General features: G+C 47.3%; 2 protein-coding genes across 5 annotated transcripts in view; one reads left to right on the forward strand and one right to left on the reverse strand.

Annotated features, from left to right (window-relative positions):
* PPME1 (protein phosphatase methylesterase 1) overlaps window positions 1–16,312 on the reverse strand; it is a 41,645-nt gene extending 25,333 nt beyond the window's left edge. Inside the window, exon 1 of one of the 2 annotated variants that reach the window (XM_071758305.1) lies at window positions 16,058–16,312. In XM_071758305.1, the coding sequence (XP_071614406.1) occupies window positions 16,058–16,155 (98 nt within the window). In that variant the 5' untranslated portion in view covers window positions 16,156–16,312. The remainder of the gene's footprint in view (window positions 1–16,057) is intronic. The other variant, XM_071758392.1, reaches the window with a different exon arrangement.
* Window positions 16,313–17,095: 783 nt separating this feature from the next.
* C2CD3 (C2 domain containing 3 centriole elongation regulator) overlaps window positions 17,096–19,635 on the forward strand; it is a 72,677-nt gene continuing 70,137 nt past the window's right edge. For all 3 annotated transcript variants that reach the window (XM_071757705.1, XM_071757880.1, XM_071757789.1), the window contains exons 1-3: window positions 17,096–17,227; window positions 17,307–17,567; window positions 18,737–18,894. In XM_071757705.1, the coding sequence (XP_071613806.1) occupies window positions 17,170–17,227; window positions 17,307–17,567; window positions 18,737–18,894 (477 nt within the window). In that variant the 5' untranslated portion in view covers window positions 17,096–17,169. The remainder of the gene's footprint in view (window positions 17,228–17,306; window positions 17,568–18,736; window positions 18,895–19,635) is intronic.

The following is a 19,635-nucleotide window of genomic DNA, read 5'->3' on the forward strand; positions in this document are numbered from 1 at the left end:
CTGCCCCATCCCTGGCAGTGTCTCAGCCCAGGTTGGATGGGGCTTGGAGCAACCTGGGCTGTGGGAGGGGTCCCTGCACATCCAGGGGTTGGAGCTGGAGGAGCTTTTGGGTCCCTTCCAACCCAAACCACTCTGGGATTCTAATTTACCCAAACAGAAACCCTGCTTTACCAGGAAGGTAAAATCTGGCCAACCACATCCCAGTCTCTGGAGATTTCAGAGGTTTCTGCTTCAATCACAATGTTTGCCAAGCACTGATGAACAAACACTGCAGAGGCAGGAAAATCAGTGAAGAGCTGAGGAAGAGAAGGTGCTTTGGAGATGGACCAGAAAGATTTGGGTTAGAAAAGGGCTCAGGGTGATGAAAGCCTTGGGCATCAGTGCTGCCTGGGGGCTGCTTTGTGTCCAGTGCCTGCTGCTACCTGGAGAGGTTTCCTCCTTTTGTAAAGTTGGCATCTTCCTGCCAGTGCTCCACAGGGAATAATGAGAATACCTACACCAGGACTGGTTAAAAAAACAACAAAGCTGTTTTTTTCCAGGAACACATTTTTCCAGGAACACATTTCCAAAAGGTGAATGGCAGCTGTTATTCCCCAGAAGCAGTGAAGCTCTTCTCTTTAATATAAAACTAATTTCTGCCATGTTTTTTTGGCAGGTGCATCAAAGCCCTGCAACAAATTCCATGGTAGAATTTGTTATTTCAAGTAAAATAACTGTAGTTAATTTCCTTGACTGTAGGACTAATGTCAGGTTGTACCCAGCACCTTTGGGAATGCAGCTCCCCTAAATTATTGGGTGAATACAGACCTGTTCTGCAAACATCACCTAAACCAGGGCTCCCAAAGGTGTCCAGCAGACAGAAAAATTTATTTTTTTTTTTGCTTCTATCAAAAGGTGCAGCTGTGCCCTCTCCTTGTATCCCCATTTCTAACCAAAAGCTCTGCAATCAGAATTTTCCTGATGACTCAGTTGATGCAAAATCTGTTTCTCAGGCTGATACTCACCCAGTAAGGCTAAAAGAGTAGTGCTTAATTTTGGCAGTGACATAATTAGGTTAGATTAGAGCCCAGGATGAGTAACAGGGCTCCATTTTTACAAGCTTTTTGCCTGTAAACTCCCAACTCCTCTGGGGGAGGCAATCAGCACAGAATATTAAAATCAAGCACAATGGGGTAAAACCTTCACAGAAGAAAAAACTCTGCTGAAGGAAGTTTCTCCTGAATTCTTGGTTTTGTAAAGAATTGGGAAGAAGCAGACAAAGCAGGTTAACATTTTTGTAGAATCACAATTCCTTTTTCTCCTGATATTTCCAAAATATGAAACATAAACCAACCACCCTCTGAAGGCTCCAAATTCCCCTCTGGGGGTTTCCAGACTTCTGTATTCTTGTCAAATTTCAATTAGAAACAAGATGTCCCACACCTAAATGCAGAAAATATTCATCTCTTCAGCTGAACCTTTCACTGATTAAAGGAAAAATACCCCACTCAAACCTTTCCAAGAGGATCAGACCAATAGAATATCAAGATGAGGAGATGTCAGTGTTGGGAAGAACCAAGCACACCTGGACACAGGTGTCCAAGCATCCAAGGAAGGGAGACAACATTTGCTAGGACATCCTGCTAGGAAAAAAAAATCAAAATACAACTCCCAGTGCAGGCCAACATTCAAAAAATAATTAATGCTGAATTTTATAAGCAAGAATTTGTAATAAAACACATCAAGCATGTACTAGACAAGCTTCGAGCTACCTGATTTAAAATGGGGTTGTATTCTAGGACTACAAAAAATGAGACCCCAAAGGTTCATCCAGACCTGGAATGGGTCACTGAGAGATGGCAGCACAGGAAGTGCTCTGGGAAGGGTTAAGTAGGGAAGAGGGAATGATTTGCCTCCAAATTGGCACTTGAAAGCAGGATGGGGATCTCCAGGGGCTGTCTGCATCCTCAGCACTCTGTAGCATCATAGAATTGTCTGGGTTGGAAGGGAGCTCAGAGCTCCTCAAGTCCAACCCTTGATCCACTCCCCCCGTGGTTCCCAGCCCATGGCACTCAGTGCCACATCCAGGCTCTTTGGAAATATCTCCAGGGATGGAGAATCCACCCCTTCCCTGGGCAGCCCATTCCAATGCCTGATCCCCCTCTCCATCAAGAAATTCCTTCTAATTTTCCAACCTAAACCTCCCCTGGCACAACTTGAGACCATGGCCTCTTGTCTTGCTGAGAGTTGCCTGGGAAAAGAGCCCAACCCCCCCCTGGCTCCAACCTCCTTTCAGGGACTTGGAGAGAGTGATGAGGTCTCCCCTGAGCCTCCTCTTCTCCAGCCTCAACACCCCCAGCTCCCTCAGCCCTTCCTCACAGCATTTCTGCTGGATCCCTTCACCAGCCCAGTTGCCTCCTTTGGACCTGCTCCAGCACCTCAAGCTCCTTCCTGAGCTCAGGGGCCCAGAACTGGACACAGGACTCAAGCTCTGGCCTCCCCAGAGCTGAGCACAGGGGCAGAATCCCTTCCCTGGACCTGCTGGCCACGCTCTTCCTCAGCCAGCCCAGGATGCCATTGGCCTTCTTGGCCACCTGGGCACACTGCTGCCTCCTCTTCAGCTTCCTGGCAATCCCAGCTCCCTTTCTGCCACTCTCTGCCCAGCCTGGAGCTCCCCAGGGGCTTCTTGTGTTGAACCTCATCCCCTTGGGATCAGCCCAACTCTCCAACCTGTCCTGAGTGAAATAAATCCCTTTTCAGGTGATGCTGCTGGTAGCTGAGGCACCAGAATCCCAGGTGAGGGAAGAGACCTCAAGGCCCCTCTGCTCCAACCCTTTTAATTTTATTCTTGTTGATCTGAGCTGTCCCAGCACCCCCTGGAGCTGAGACTTCAAAATTCCCATTCCATGATTCCTGTGGTTACCCTGAAGATGAAGCAGACAGATTGCTCCTTCCCAGGCAGGGTTGGCCTGAGCCACTGCCCCAGTCTGTGTTTGGGAAGCTGCTCTGAATGGAAATGAATCCCAGACTGGGTTGGGTTGGAAGGGACCTTCCAGCTCCTCCAGTTCCAACCCCTGGATGTGCAGGGACCCCTCCCACAGCCCAGGTTGCTCCAAGCCCCATCCAACCTGGGCTGAGACACTGCCAGGGATGGGGCAGCCACAGCTTCCTTGGGCACCCTGGGACAGGGGCTCAGCACCCTCACCCCAAACAATTTCTCCCTCCCATCTCCTCTCCATCTCCCCTCTTGCAGCTGGAAACCCTTCCCCCTCATCCCATCCCTCCAGGCCCTTGTCCAAAGTCCCTCCCCAGCTTTCCTGGAGCCTCTTCAGGCACTGGAAGATGCTCCAAGGGCTCCCCAGAACCTTCTCCTTCTCCTTCTCCTCCTTCTCCTTCTCCTTCTCCTTCTCCTTCTCCTTCTCCTTCTCCTTCTCCTTCTCCTTCTCCTTCTCCTTCTCCTTCTCCTTCTCCTTCTCCTTCTCCTTCTCCTTCTCCATGCTGAACACCCCCAACTCTCTCAACCTGTTCCAGGCTCTCCCCACCCTCAAATTCCAGAATTTCTTCCCCATCTCCAACCTCAATCTCCCCTTTCTCTCCAACTTTTAACCCATTTCCCTTCTCCTCTCCCTCCCCCCCCGTGTCCAAAGCCCTCCCCCAGCTTTCTTGTAGGCAAATGGTTGAACTTTGCCCAGGTTCACAAAATTCCTAATTCCATCATCCATAATTCCTAAGAAAAGTGAGAGTAGGTTGATCAAATTTCTGCTTTGCTTGAGCAAAACCTGAATGGGGGAGAAAAACAACAAAAAATCCCCAACAAGGGCACAATCAAAAGACAAATATTTCTCTGTCTCCTTCCAACCCCATTCCTGACAGCAGAGATCCAACTCAGCTCCTGCAACAGATCTCAAGGGAGAGCCTGGCAGATGCCAATACCAGGAAAGATCCATGGGGAAAATCTCATGGATTGCAGGAAAAGCACTGAAATCAGCACCAAGACCTTCCCTGGGAACTTCCCACTCCACTTCTTGCCAGAGTGTTTGATTCCGTGGCATCAAATGCTTCAAATTCAGCTGAACAAGAGTTTAGAGCTCCAGAGAAAATGCTCCTGGGTCTGTGACACCTGGGGAATATCTGGGAACATCATCCAGCAGAATTCCTGGGAATTTGCAGAGAATTGGAGAGCAGAAGGTGAAAAGGAGATGGGAGTTAAAGACTGTTGTCACCTTCAAAGAAATGGCAATTTCAAGGGAATTTCAAGGGAATTTCCAGGGAATTTCCAGGGAATTTCCAGGGAATTTCCAGGGAATTTCCAGGGAACCTCAAGGGAACTTCAAGAAAATTTCAAGGAAACCTCAAGGAAACCTCAAGGAAACCTCAAGGAAACCTCAAGAAAATTTCAAGGAAACCTCAAGGAAACCTCAAGGAAATTTCAAGGAAACCTCAAAAAAATTTCAAGAAAACTTCAAGGAAACCTCAAGGAAACCTCAAGGAAACCTTAAGAAAATTTCAAGAAAACCTCGAGGAAACCTCGAGGAAACCTCAGGAAAACCTCAGGAAAACCTCAGGAAAACCTCAGGAAAACCTCAGGAAAACCTCAAGGAAACTTCAAGGAAACCTCAAAGAAACCTCAAGGAAACCTCAAAGAAACCTCAAGGAAACCTCAAGGAAACCGCAAGGAAACCGCAAGGAAACCGCAAGGAAACCTCAAGGAAACCTCAAGGAAACCGCAAGGAAACCGCAAGGAAACCGCAAGGAAACCTCAAGGAAACCGCAAGGAAACCGCAAGGAAACCTCAAGAAAATTCCAAGGAAACTTCAAGGAAACCTCAAGGAAATTCCACGGAAACCTCAAGAAAATTTCAAGAAAATTTCAAGGAAACCTCAAGGAAACCTCAAGGAAACCTCAAGGAAACCTCAAGAAAATTTCAAGAAAATTTCGAGGAAACCTCGAGGAAACCTCAGGAAAACCTCAGGAAAACCTCAAGAAAACCTCAAGAAAACCTCAAGAAAACCTCAAGAAAACCTCAAGAAAACCTCAAGAAAACCTCAAGAAAACCTCAAGAAAACCTCATGAAAACCTCATGAAAACCTCAAGGAAACCTCAAGGAAACCTCAAGGAAACCTCAAGAAAATTCCAAGGAAACCTCAAGAAAATTCCAAGGAAACCTCAAGGAAATTTCAAGGAAATTTCAAGGAAACGTCAAGGAAACGTCAAGGAAACCTTAAGAAAATTTCAAGAAAACCTTGAGGAAACCTCAGGAAAACCTCAGGAAAACCTCAGGAAAACCTCAGGAAAATTCCAAGGAAACCTCAAGAAAATTTCAAGAAAATTTCAAGAAAATTTCAAGAAAATTTCAAGAAAATTTCAAGAAAATTTCAAGAAAATTTCAAGAAAATTTCAAGAAAATTTCAAGAAAATTTCAAGAAAATTTCAAGAAAACCTTAAGAAAATTTCAAGGAAACCCCAAGACAATGCTGGGGAAATGCACACGACCTCTGATTTAATCCTGAACCCTGAAAAAGGCAGAAGAAATAAATGTGGAGTTTTTCACAAATCCCTGGAAAAAGTTGGGCAGATTTTAGGGCAGAGTTTCTCTGAAGAACAAAACTTCTCTTTGCTTTGGATTTTTCTGCTTTTTTTTAGCCCCTCAGCTCCACACAGGATTCAAAATTAGGAAGCCAGCCCTATAAAGAGCAGCTGTGATCCTGCACCTCCCCATCCTAAAACAGCATTTTGCTGACCAAAGATTTAAACCTAATTATTGCTGCTCAGAGCATCCTGCAGCCCAGAAATGGAACCAAAAACTTCTCTGGAATGATCCTTCAAACCCCAGGCCAGGCAGGAAACTAAAACTGGGATCACAGAATAAATTCTGGGCACCCTCTCAGATAGTTTTATTTTATTTTATATATTTAATAGTTATATATATATATTTTTTTTTTTTACTTCTTTTTTTTTTTTACTTCTTTTTTTTACTTCTTTTTTTTTACTTCTTTTTTTTACTTCTTTTTTTACTTCTTTTTTTTACTTCTTTTTTTTACTTTTTTTTACTTCTTTTTTTTTACTTCTTTTTTTTACTTCTTTTTTTTACTTCTTTTTTACTTTTTTTTTACTTTTTTTACTTCTTTTTTTACTTTTTTTTACTTTTTTTTACTTCTTTTTTTACTTTTTTTACTTCTTTTTTTTTACTTCTTTTTTTCTTCTTTTTTTTACTTCTTTAACTTCTTTTTTTTACTTCTTTAACTTCTTTTTTTTTACTTCTTTTCTTACTTCATTTTCTTACTTCATTTTCTTACTTCATTTTCTTACTTCATTTTCTTACTTCATTTTCTTACTTCATTTTCTTACTTCATTTTCTTACTTCATTTTCTTACTTCATTTTCTTACTTCATTTTCTTACTTCATTTTCTTACTTCATTTTTTTTTACTTCATTTTCTCACTTCATTTTTTTTTACTTCATTTTTTTTACCTCATTTTTTTACCTCATTTTTTTTACCTCTTTTTTTTACCTCTTTTTTTTACCTCTTTTTTTTACCTCTTTTTTTTACCTCTTTTTTTTACCTCTTTTTTTTACCTCTTTTTTTACCTCTTTTTTTACCTCTTTTTTTACCTCTTTTTTTTTACTTCATTTTTTTTACTTCATTTTTTTTACTTCATTTTTTTACTTCATTTTTTTTACTTCATTTTTTTTACTTCATTTTTTTTACTTCATTTTTTTTACTTCATTTTTTTACTTCATTTTTTTTTACTTCATTTTTTTTACTTCACTTTTTACTTCACTTTTTACTTCACTTTTTACTTCACTTTTTACTTCACTTTTTACTTCATTATTTCACTTCATTATTTTACTATTTTATCATTTTATTATTTCATTTTATCATTTCATCATTTCATTATTTCATTTTATCATTTTATTATTTCATTATTTCATTTTATAGTTTCTCTTCAGCAAGAGAACTGCTTGTTCTCTTTATGAGGTAGGAAAAACGTGCAGATACTGCAAGTGATACCAAAGCAAGAGGAGCTGACCTGGCCCAAGAAATCCCTCCTCAATTTTTAAAGGGGATTTATTTCAGGTGTTGTCCAAAAAAAAAAAAAAAAGGAAAAAAAAAAGGGAAAAAAAAAAAAGAAAAAAAAAAAAGGAAAAAAAAAAAAAAAAAGGAAAAAAAAAAAAAAAGGAAAAAAAAAAAAAAAAAAGGAAAAAAAAAAAAAAAGGAAAAAAAAAAGGTTAAACCAAGCACAGGGAATCATTTAAAATTTTTTTTTTTTCCTGACCAAGAATCTGCATTTTAAATTACTCCACAGTCCCAGAACATCTCCTGCATCCCTCAAGACACTTCAAGATTCTTCCATCATAGCTGAACCTGACCAAAGGAAGAAATCAAAATAATTTCTGGGGAGGAATCTGCAGAGCTGACAACTTGTAGTTAAAATTCCTAAAAAATTGACAAGGGCAGGATTTGGAATTCTGCCTTGAAGATACTGAGCACACAAATTTTTTTTTCTTTATTGAAGAGGTTTCAAGGGGAAAAACCATATCAGAAAGAGAGAAATTAGTTGGAATTGTCTTGATTAAATTACTCACATCTGACCCAATCAAGCCCTTCCCAGGTAATTAGAAGATCTCAGGAGATTGCACATAATTTTTATTCACATCTTGGAAAAGGCAGCAAATTCTTCTTCATTTCCAAATCTCATCCACATCCTCAGGCCTGAATAAGCAAACTCATTCTATAGGAAAACTCAGGGGAAACAAAAATAAAACAAAAATAAAACAAAAATAAAACAAAAATAAAACAAAAATAAAAATAAAATAAAAATAAAATAGAAATAAAATAGAAATAAAATAGAAATAAAATAGAAATAAAATAGAAATAAATAAATAAAAATAAAAATAAAAATAAAAATAAAAATAAAAATAAAAATAAAAATAAAAATAAAAATAAAAATAAAAATAAAAATAAAAATAAAAATAAAAATAAAAATAAAAATAAAAATAAAAATAAAAATAAAAATAAAAATAAAATAGAAGTAAAATAGAAGTAAAATAGAAGTAAAATAGAAGTAAAATAGAAGTAAAATAGAAGTAAAATAGAAGTAAAATAGAAGTAAAATAGAAATAAATAAATAAAAATAAAAATAAAATAAAAATAAAATTAAGATAAAAAAATAAAAATAAAAATAAAATAAAAATAAAATAAAAATAAAATAAAAATAAAATAAAAATAAAATAAAAATAAAATAAAAGCAGGAGAAGCAGCAGCTGCTCCAGCTGCCAGGAGCTGCTCCACTTGCTCTCAGCCCTTTTACTCCCCCAGCAACTTGGCCAACTCCAGGATTTGATTTCCCCGAAAGAACTCTGACCATAAAGTTTGATTTTATTTCCATTTTGCCCCAGTGACTGAAAGGAATCCCTTGCAAACCCAACCTTGGGCAGGTTTCCTCCTGGAAATAAATGGATGGGGAAAAATGAACTCCCCCAAGTTCCTCTCAGGGAGGGGGAGGATTTTTCACACAGGGCTCCTGTCCAAGAGAGAGGCAACTTTTTCCTGGAAAAACAGCTTTTTGGCTGCATCCTGCAGGGGGACAAGTCCTGGAGAGCACTTTAAATAGAGGCAGAAGTGCCAGGCCAGCAAAGGAGGGTTTTGGGGTTCAGGAACAGGGGTTGGGGGGCAGCAAGGCAGCAGAAATCAATGCCCCCTGCTGCAAAACGTGACAGTGCTGTTTAATATCTTTAGTGAGGATTTAGATGAGGGGATTGAGTCCATCAGCAGCAAATTCCCAGGTGACCCCAAGCTGGGGGGAGTGTGGATCAGCTGGAAGGCAGGAGGGCTCTGCAGAGGGACCTGGAGAGACTGGAGAGTTGGGCTGATCCCAAGGGGATGAGGTTCAAGACAAGAAGCCCATGGGGAGCTCCAGGCTGGGCAGAGAGTGGCAGAAAGGGAGCTGGGATTGCCAGGAAGCTGAAGAGGAGGCAGCAGTGTGCCCAGGTGGCCAAGAAGGCCAATGGCATCCTGGGCTGGCTGAGGAAGAGCGTGGCCAGCAGGTCCAGGGAAGGGATTCTGCCCCTGTGCTCAGCTCTGGGGAGGCCAGAGCTTGAGTCCTGTGTCCAGTTCTGGGCCCCTGAGCTCAGGAAGGAGCTTGAGGTGCTGGAGCAGGTCCAAAGGAGGCAACTGGGCTGGGGAAGGGATCCAGCAGAAATGCTGTGAGGAAGGGCTGAGGGAGCTGGGGGTGTTGAGGCTGGAGAAGAGGAGGCTCAGGGGAGACCTCATCACTCTCTCCAAGTCCCTGAAAGGAGGTTGGAGCCAGGGGGGGGTTGGGCTCTTTTCCCAGGCAACTCTCAGCAAGACAAGAGGCCATGGTCTCAAGTTGTGCCAGGGGAGGTTTAGGTTGGACATTAGAAAGAATTTCTTGATGGAGAGGGGGATCAGGCATTGGAATGGGCTGCCCAGGGAAGGGGTGGATTCTCCATCCCTGGAGATATTTCCAAAGAGCCTGGATGTGGCACTGAGTGCCATGGGCTGGGAACCACGGGGGGAGTGGATCAAGGGTTGGACTTGAGGAGCTCTGAGCTCCCTTCCAACCCAGACAGTTCTAGGATTCTATGATTCTGTGGGGCTGGTTCTGTGATTCATATAATTCTTCCTCTCCTGTTCATCTCCAGAGGATTTTTGTGGAATCCAGAGAGTTTTTGTTGTGGAACCTCCAGAGGATTTTGTGGATGTGCTGTAGTGGGTGTGGTTTTACAGATACCCAGATACCCTAACCCAGCACAGATGCCCCTGTCCAAGCTGTGGCCTGACAGCTTTTTCAGGAGAATCCTCTGGGAGACGGTGCCAAAGGCCTTGCCTTTTCTGCTGGGCAGTTTTTGGGGTTGTTGTCACCAAAAGTGCAGGACCCAGCACTTGGAATGTTGAACCTCATCCCCTTGGGATCAGCCCAACTCTCCAGTCTCTCCAGGTCCCTCTGCAGAGCCCTCCTGCCTTCCAGCTGATCCACACTCCCCCCAGCTTGGGGTCACCTGGGAATTTGCTGCTGATGGACTCAATCCCCTCATCTAAATCCTCACTAAAGATATTAAACAGCACTGGGCCCAACACTGATCCCTGGGGGACACCACGGCCGCCATTTTGATGCAGCCCCGTTCAGCACCACTCTCTGGGCCCGGCCCTCCAGCCAGTTCCTAACCCAGCACAGATGCCCCTGGCCAAGCTGTGGCCTGACAGCTTTTTCAGGAGAATCCTCTGGGAGACGGTGTCAAAGGCCTTGCTGAACCTCCCCACAGAACCACCCCCACAGAATATTTAGGTTGAAGAGACCTCCAAGCTCCTCAGCCCAACCTCTGACCAACCCCATCCTCTCACTCCTGACCCATTTCCTTAAGGACCAGCTCCAAATGCCTTTAAATCCCTCCAGGGATGGGGACTCCACCCCTCTCCTGGGCCATCCCGATGCCTCACAACCCTCTGAGGGAAAAAATATTTCCTACCATACCACTGAGGATTGCAATTAATGAGCACAAATGTTCCTGAACTGCAGAAATCCCCCAAAGCCACACAGCACAAACCTACAGGAATGTCCCTGGAATTTGTTTGCTTACCTGGGATGAGTAAAGGGAAGGAAGAAATACCACAGGGGAGTTGTCAGCACTTCTTTAAGTTCCTAACTTAAAAAGAACCTCTATTTTTGTCTGGTTTTCTAACAAAAATTATCATGAGGATGGTTTTTTTTTTTATTTTTTCAGAAGTGACAGCACCAGTGTGGAAAATCCAACCTGCAGCAGAACCTCAGCTTGTGAGGATGCAGACTGAAAAAAAAAAAAAAACACTTCAGCTCCTGGAGTTTCCCCAACCCAAGGTCTCCCAGCAGAGCATGGAGAGCCCTGTGCTGCAGGAAATGAATATTTTTAAATTTTAATTTAATTTTAAATTTAAATATTTTTATTTAGCAGGAAATAACTGGCAAAACTTGACACCAGCAGCCAAGAGAAACTGCAGACTGGAAGGTTTTAGGTTGATTGTTCAAGCAGGAATATCTGAGTGAGGAAAGCTGCTGATAAAGTTTGTAATGCATGGAACCAGACTGAAAATAAAAGAAAATAACTGCAGGGGATGAGGCTCCTTAAGTTAAACAAGGTTAAAAAAAAATAAAAATAAAAGGCAAAGCTTCATCTCTTCACCTGAAACAGAAAACTTCTGTGTTTGGCAGGTTTTCCTTGGTTATCTCAGCTCTGAACAGAGCTGATTAAATATTATTCAATAATATTTTAAAGCTGAAATCTAACCTTAGCTGTAGCACACAACCACCAGCACACCCCAAGCCTCTCCAGAAGATGAGAGGCTGAATCAGTGCTGCCAAGATTTGTTCAGAACCCCAGAAACAAGAGCCCAGGAGTCCTAATTCTCAATATCAGGAAACAAAAGAGCTCCAGGAGAGGAGACACCACCAGCCCTGAGAGAGCAACCCCCTCCCAAAGTCCTGATTTCTCACTTTTATGCCTATTCCTATACAGCTTAATCCTCAAAATGCCAATTTTTGGTTGTTTTTTTTTTTTTTAAACTGGCCTCCAAGCCATGCCATTAAAGCTTGGCCTTAAAATAATTCTTATTAAAATGAATATTTGATGATTTGCTCTTAGGAGCTGACTACAGCAACTGTATTACAGCCACTCAAAGAAAATCTAAGTACTAAGGTGTGAAATAAAGCTTTTTGGACTCCTTTAAAGGCAGAGAAATGGGCCTCTCCCAGCCATAAATCCCTGAAGAGTTTATTTCCAGCAGAGCAGTTTTTTTCATTATTTCTTTTAGTTCCCTGATTTCACACATCCAGACAAAAAGAGATTCCCTGGAGGAATTCTAGGATGTTTTTTCTCCTCCAAACCCCCCCAGCACACACCTGGACCTCAGCAGCACCAAACCCTGAGCCCAACCCAGCTCTCAGATCTTGGCTCTTGAACAGGAATCAATCTTGAGGGCCACACAGCCCCCCCAAAAAACCCCTTTTTCTCCAGATTTAATGCCCCTGCTTCTACCACCCTGCTCACATCTCTGCTCTCAGGTTGTCCTGGTTTGGGGCAGGAAAAAGGGAATTTTCTTGGCCTTTTGCTTCCAGCTGAGTCTCTTGTAAGCAGCTGCACTGCTGAAATGAACAGCAAGTTTCTCAGGCAGTGGCTGCTGCTGGGACTGATCCCACTCCATGGTTACAGTTCCAGCTGGAGCCTGGGGTGCAGAACCAGGGACACTGCTCAGCTCTGAGCAACATTTTGCCCTCCAGAAGGAGAAAAGGAGTCAAGAGGTCCCACCTGGAACCCTCCTTTGGGGAGGAAGGGACAAGAGAGATGCCAGAATTGAGCAACCAGAGGATTCCATCCCATCCACCTCATCCTCAGGAGAAATTGGAGGGATCCCCAGGCTCAAACCCCTTCCTGCTTCCCCTTCTTCCCCTCTCCCTCTTTGCTTGGGCATCCTGGGAGGATCCCATCCCTTCCTCTGCCTCTGCTCCTGATCCATCCCAGCCTGAATCTGTGTGTTCCTGCCTCCAGCTCCCAACTGCTGCTGACTCCAGGATTCCAGCCTGGATTTTCCCAGGGCTGCCCTGCAGCCTGGGTGGTGACCTGAGAGTTCTTGGGGGAAAGGGGGGAGGAACCTGGGATCCATTTTCCTGTCTATTTCTATAGATTGAGTCATTTTTCCTATTTCTCATCCCTGTTTCCTTTAAGCTGTGTAGTTCAGTTCCCAACCCATCAGTCTCTCTCCCTTATTCCCTCTCCTTCCTTTATCAGGGAGGGGATTAATAGAGCAGCTGTTAATTGGTTTAATTACCAGGCAGTGTTAAACCCTGATACAGGAGCTGCCAAACTCTTCCCTTCAGCACCCTGAGCTCTGTGACCACTTCTGCCCAACTCTGCAATGAGAAATTCCCTCCCCACAACCCAGCCAGAACCTTTCTCTGAGGTTACCTTGTTCTCCTTTAACCTTAACCAGGTAACTGTTTGATGAAATTCCCTTCAAACCCATCCCATTCCCTCATGGCCAGGGAATAAAGCTTTAGCCAAGCTTCATCCTCTCCACTTTCTCCTTTTTTAAGTCTCTATACCCTGCTCAGTCTCCTCTCACCCTTCCCAAAACACCTTCTGACTCCTGCTTGAAAAATCTCACACCTGTACCAGCCTATCCCAGATTTTCCATCACCTGAACCTGGGATTTAAGCCACGTGGCAGAGCTCGGCTCCTGGGCAGCTTCCAAGGAAAAATAACATTTCAGTAGAGCTCCCTCCCCCAGCACTGCTTCCACAGCCTTTGAGGGGCCCTTTAGATAAGTCCCCAGGCACCAGCCCCTCCCTTGAGAGAAAAAAGACTCAGAAAAAAGCTCTTGGACAGCAATCCCAAAATCATGGAATTGTCTGGGTTGGAAGGGAGCTCAGAGCTCCTCAAGTCCAACCCTTGATCCACTCCCCCCGTGGTTCCCAGCCCATGGCACTCAGTGCCACATCCAGGCTCTTTGGAAATATCTCCAGGGATGGAGAATCCACCCCTTCCCTGGGCAGCCCATTCCAATGCCTGATCCCCCTCTCCATCAAGAAATTCTTTCTCATGTCCAACCTAAACCTCCCCTGGCACAACTTGAGACCATGGCCTCTTGTCTTGCTGAGAGTTGCCTGGGAAAAGAGCCCAACCCCCCCCTGGCTCCAACCTCCTTTCAGGGACTTGGAGAGAGTGATGAGGTCTCCCCTGAGCCTCCTCTTCTCCAGCCTCAACACCCCCAACTCTCTCAACCTGTTCCAGGCTCTCCCCACTCCCAAATTCCAGAATTTCTTCCCCATCACCAACCTCAATCTCCCCTTTCTCTCCAAATTTTAACCCATTTCTCCTGTTCTCTCACAGAATCCCAGAACCATTTGGCTTGGAAAGGAGCTCAGAGCTCCTCAAGTCCAACCCTTGATCCACTCCCCCCGTGGTTCCCAGCCCATGGCACTCAGTGCCACATCCAGGCTCTTTGGAAATATCTCCAGGGATGGAGAATCCACCCCTTCCCTGGGCAGCCCATCCCAATGCCTCAGCACCCTCTCTGCAAAGAATTCCTTCCTAAGATCCAACCTAAACCTCAATCCAGCTCTGCCAGGGGAGCTTTAGGTTGGATATTAGGAAGAAATTCTTAATCCCATGGCCTCTTGTCTTGCTGAGAGTTGCCTAGGAAAAGAGCCCAACCCCCCCCTGGCTCCAACCTCCTTTCAGGGAGTTGCAGAGAGTGATGAGGTCTCCCCGTGGGTGCTTTCCCAGCACCGTGGGTGTTTTCCAGGCATTAAAACCTTTTCCTGCCTCCTTCCTGAGAGTTCAGGGCTCCCCCTTTCCCTGCCAACTCCCCCAGGGATAAGAATCCCACCCTTGGAGGTCCCCCCACCCACCTTCAGACGACCCCTTCCTCCCCACCCATCCCCAGATTCCCTCTCCAAAGGGCACCCCCAGGACAGAGCACCCCAAGCTGCCTGCACAGGGCTGGGCTCCCCCCCTCCCTTCTGCTCCCAGCAAACAGAACCCCCTGAACATGAACCCCAATAATCAGCACCCCCTGGGGACCCCTCAATAACAAGCAACCCCCTTTTAAACCCCTCAATAACGAGCACCCCCCTTCAAGCCCCCCAATAATGAGCACCCCCCTCTTCAAATCTTCCAATAATGAGCAACCCCCTCAATAACGAGCACCCCCCTTTTAAACCCCTCAATAACGAGCACCCCCATTTCCAGCCCCCCAATAATGAGCACCCCTTCCTTCCATAACCTCCAATAATCAGCACCCCACCTCCAGACCCCTCAATAACGAGCACCCCCCCTCCAGACCCCTCAATAACAAGCACCCCCCCTCCAGACCCCTCAATAACAAGCACCCCACCCCCAGAACCCCTTAATAACGAGCAACCCCCCTCCAGACCCCTCAATAACGAGCACCCACCCCTTCAAACCTCTCAATAATGAGCAACCCCCTCCAGAACCCCTCAATAACGAGCACCCCCTCCTTCCACAACCCCCAATAACGAGCACCCCCCCCTCCAGACCCCTCAATAATGAGCACCCCACCCCCAGAACCCCTTAATAACGAGCACCCCTTCTCCAAACCCCTCAATAACGAGCATCCCCACCTCCAGAAACTCTTAATAATAAGCTTATAACTTAATAATAAGTCCCCTCCCAAACTCCTCAAAAACAAACAACCCCGTCCAGAACCCCTCAATAACGAGCACCCCCCCTCCAAAACCCCTCAATAATGAACAACCCCATCCAGAACCCCTCAATAACGAACAACCCCCCCCTCCAAATCACTCAATAACCAGCAACCCCCTCCGGACACTTCAGTAATGAGCACCCCCCCTCCAAACCTCTCAATAACGAGCACCCCCTCCTTCCACAACCTCCAATAATGAGCACCAACCACTCCAGACCCCTCAATAACGAGCACCCCCCCCCCTCCAAATCTCTCAATAACAAGTAACCCCCTCCAGAACCCCTCAATAATGAGCACCCCCTCCTTCCACAACGCCCAATAATGAGCACTCCCCCTCCAAAACCCCTCAATAACGAGCAATCCCCTCCAAAACCCCCAATAATGAGCACCCCCCTCCTTCCATAACCCCCAATAATCACCACTCCCCTGCAGACTCCTCATTAACGAGCAACCCCCTCTCCAAACCCCTCAATAACGAACAACCCCCCTCCAGACCCCTCAATAAGGAGCATCCCCACCTCCAGGACCCCTCAAGAATGAAAATCCCCTCCAGACCCCTCAATAACGAACAACCCCGTCCAGAACCCCTCAATAACGAGCACCCCCTCCTTCCATAACCCCCAATAACGAGCACCCCCCCCCAACCCCCTCAATAATGAGCACTCCCCCCCCTCCAGAACCCCTCAATAACGAGCACACCCCCCTCCCCCTCCAGAATTCTTCCACTAAGGAGACTCCCCCCCCCCCTCCAAAATGCCAACGAGACCCCCAAACACACAGCAAGGAGCCTTCCCCCCCCCCTCCCCAGCCTCTTCCCCCTCCCCAGCCCCCTCAGCCCCCCCGCCCTTCCCTCACTCACCCCATGCGCATCTTGGAGCCGGACTGTCCCCCTCCTCCGGGCAATGGAGGCCGCGGCGGGAGGCGGCCCAAGTGCAGCTGCTTCTCCAGGGCCGACATGGCGGCGAACGGAACTCCGAGGCCCACGGACACGCAGGAAATCCACACAGAAACCCACCCACCCCCCCCTCACACACACCCCCCCACCCCAAACACGCAGAGACCGCGGCCTCACCGAACGCCTCACCCGCCGCCAACCCCCTCACACACAGCGCCGGAAGCGCCTCCCCGGAAGAAGCCGGTGCGCCCCGCGGCTTTCTGGGAAATGTAGTCCGCGCCTCCTTTAGGTTCTATGGAGGCCGCGGTGCACGATGGGAGTTGTAGTCCCGGAAGTGCCCCTCAGGCGCTGCGTCTTGCTCTGGGAAAGCCGTGGCGACCCGCGGCTTTCTGGGAAATGTAGTCCAAGCCTCCTGTAGGCTCTATGGAGGGCGCAGTGCACGACGAGAGCTGTAGTCCATGAAAGTGCCGCTTTGACGCCTCACCGGGCTGAATCCTGCTGCTCCGCGCCGGAAGCGCCTGTCCACGCCTCCTGTAGGCTCTATGGGCACCGCGGTGCACGACGGGAGTTGTAGTCCCGGAAGTGACCGTACCCGCCTCACCGGGCTGCGTCACGCTTCGGAAAAAGCCGTCCCGCCCCGTGGCTTTCTGGGAAATGTAGTCCACGCCCCCTTCGGACTCTATGGGCGCCGCGGTGCACGACGGGAGTTGTAGTCCAGGAAGCTCCGCTTTGACGCCTCGGAGAGTCCTGCTGAGTCCCGCTGCTCCGCTCCGGGAGCGCCCCGCGGCTTTCTGGGAACTGTAGTCCACGCCCCTTCAGGCTCTATGGACGCCGCGGTGCACGACGGGAGTTGTAGTCACGGAAGTGGCAGTTCCCGCCTCACCGGGCTGAGTCCCGTTGCTCCGCTCCGGGAGCGCCCCGCGGCTTTCTGGGAAATGTAGTCCACGCCTCTTTAGGCTCTATGGGCGCCGCGGTGCACGACGGGAGTTGTAGTCCCGGAAGTGGATGTTCCCGCCTCGCCGCTGCCGCTGAGGCGGCGGTTGCCGTGGCGGCGGCGGGGCCTGAGGCGCGGCGGGATGCGGCAGAGGAGGCCGAAGCCGCTGTTCCCGGCGGGAGTCTCCGGGCGGAGGGGAGGTGGGAAGGAAGGAATCAGGGTGGGACGGGGAGCGGCGGTGTTGCCGTTCGTGTCCGCTGATCCCCTTCGTCCCCGCAGGTCCCGGCGATGCCCCCGCAGCCCCCGCTTTGCCGCCGCTGGTGGAAGGGCCGCTCCGCTGCTTCCTCCGCTGCACCGTCTCCCGGATCCTATGGACGGGACCCAAAGCTCCTACCGCCCTCGTCCGGCTGAGGTGGTGGGGGGAAACTTCCGATGGGATCGTTTTCCAGCCTTCTTCCCGAGCCGGACAAGCGGCGGGAACAACCACCGCCCGGTTCCCGGTCCGCTGCGGGCCCCGGCAGTTCGCTGCCTACCTGAGAGGTAGAGCTGCTTGAGCCCCAAATCTGGGGACAGCCCCGAAAACCCAGGGGTTATTTATCCACCTACAGCATCCCCAACTCATCCCCTCCACCCCAACCCTCTTTCCAGTCTTATTTTCACTTTTTTAGGTGTTTTTTCTTGATTCAGAAACCAGGTCTCAGCCTGAATTGCTGCCAGCATTCTCTCCACTCTTCAGGTTTAGTGGGAATTGTTGAAATTTTAGCTAATCCTGGAATCGTTTGGGTGGGAAAGGAGCTCTGGGATCATCAAGTCCAACCCTTGATCCACTCCCCCCGTGGTTCCCAGCCCATGGCACTCAGTGCCACATCCAGGCTCTTTGGAAATATCTCCAGGGATGGAGAATCCACCCCTTCCCTGGGCAGCCCATTCCAATGCCTGATCCCCCTCTCCATCAAGAAATTCTTTCTAATGTCCAACCTAAACCTCCCCTGGCACAACTTGAGACCATGGCCTCTTGTCTTGCTGAGAGTTGCCTGGGAAAAGAGCCCAACCCCCCCCTGGCTCCAACCTCCTTTCAGGGACTTGGAGAGAGTGATGAGGTCTCCCCTGAGCCTCCTCTTCTCCAGCCTCAACACCCCCAGCTCCCTCAGCCCTTCCTCACAGGATTTCTGCTGGATCCCTTCACCAGCCCAGTTGCCTCCTTTGGACCTGCTCCAGCACCTCAAGCTCCTTCCTGATAAGAGACAAGTTACCATTTTCCCATAGTGACAAGATGAGGTGACTTTTAGTGTTTAAATGTATCAAATTAAATGGACTTTTCAGTGTTCTGAGGGCATGAAGAGAAAAAAAAAACCCACTCAGGTGACCTGTGATGTTATTAAGGTGCTTAATTTAGTGAAAGACCTGAAAGGAATGAATACAAAGCAGCTGCCTAGAGCCTCTCTGTAAAATTTCTGCTATTGCTACTTGTGGATTCAGAGAATGGGTTGTGTTGGAAGGGATCTTCAGGATCCTTTAATTCCAACCCCTGGATGTGCAGGGACCCCTCCCACAGCCCAGGTTGCTCCAAGCCCCATCCAACCTGGGCTGAGACACTGCCAGGGATGGGGCAGCCACAGCTTCCTTGGGCATCTCTCTCATTTTACCAGAAATTCCCATTCTGAGCCTGTTACCTTCAGACTCAAGTGAAGCTCTTGCTCATTTTGCAGATATGGGGGTGCTTGTCCTGGAGGTCCTGAACAAACCTGACCATCTCCCAATTGGGAAAGTGGAAATCCCTGGACTCTCCCAGCTCTCTCCCAGCCATCCCATCAAAGGATTCTTCAGCATCATTTCACCAACATCTGAGAAGCTGGGAGAGCTGCAGGTAGGCTTCACACCTTTGGTTTTTTTATTAATTCCTTTGCTGTGACATTTCCTGGTTTGGTCAGGAACCAGGAACAAGTTGCAGACCTGGTCTGGGGCCAGGGAATAATAAATAATGGTGATGCTGAGTGTCTCTTATTTACAAAATAAAACATTTTTGTGGCATTGGTAGTTCAGCTTGATAAGTGTCAGGGTTAAACACTCCCTGGCAATTAAACCAATTAACAGCTGCTCTATTAATCTCTCTCTCCTCCCTGATAAAGGAAGGAGAGGGAATAAGGGAGAGAGACTGATGGGTTGGGAACTGAACTACACAGCTTGAAGGAAACAGGGATGAGAAATAGGAAAAATGACTCAATCTATAGAAATAGACAGGAAAATGGATCCCAGGTTCCTCCCCCCTTTCCCCCAAGAACTCTCAGGTCACCACCCAGGCTGCAGGGCAGCCCTGGGAAAATCCAGGCTGGAATCCTGGAGTCAGCAGCAGTTGGGAGCTGGAGGCAGGAACACACAGATTCAGGCTGGGATGGATCAGGAGCAGAGGCAGAGGAAGGGATGGGATCCTCCCAGGATGCCCAAGCAAAGAGGGAGAGGGGAAGAAGGGGAAGCAGGAAGGGGTTTGAGCCTGGGGATCCCTCCAATTTCTCCTGAGGATGAGGTGGATGGGATGGAATCCTCTGGTTGCTCAATTCTGGCATCTCTCTTGTCCCTTCCTCCCCAAAGGAGGGTTCCAGGTGGGACC

This window comes from Heliangelus exortis, chromosome 1 (genome assembly GCF_036169615.1).
Source record: "Heliangelus exortis chromosome 1, bHelExo1.hap1, whole genome shotgun sequence".
NCBI lineage: Eukaryota > Metazoa > Chordata > Aves > Apodiformes > Trochilidae > Heliangelus > Heliangelus exortis.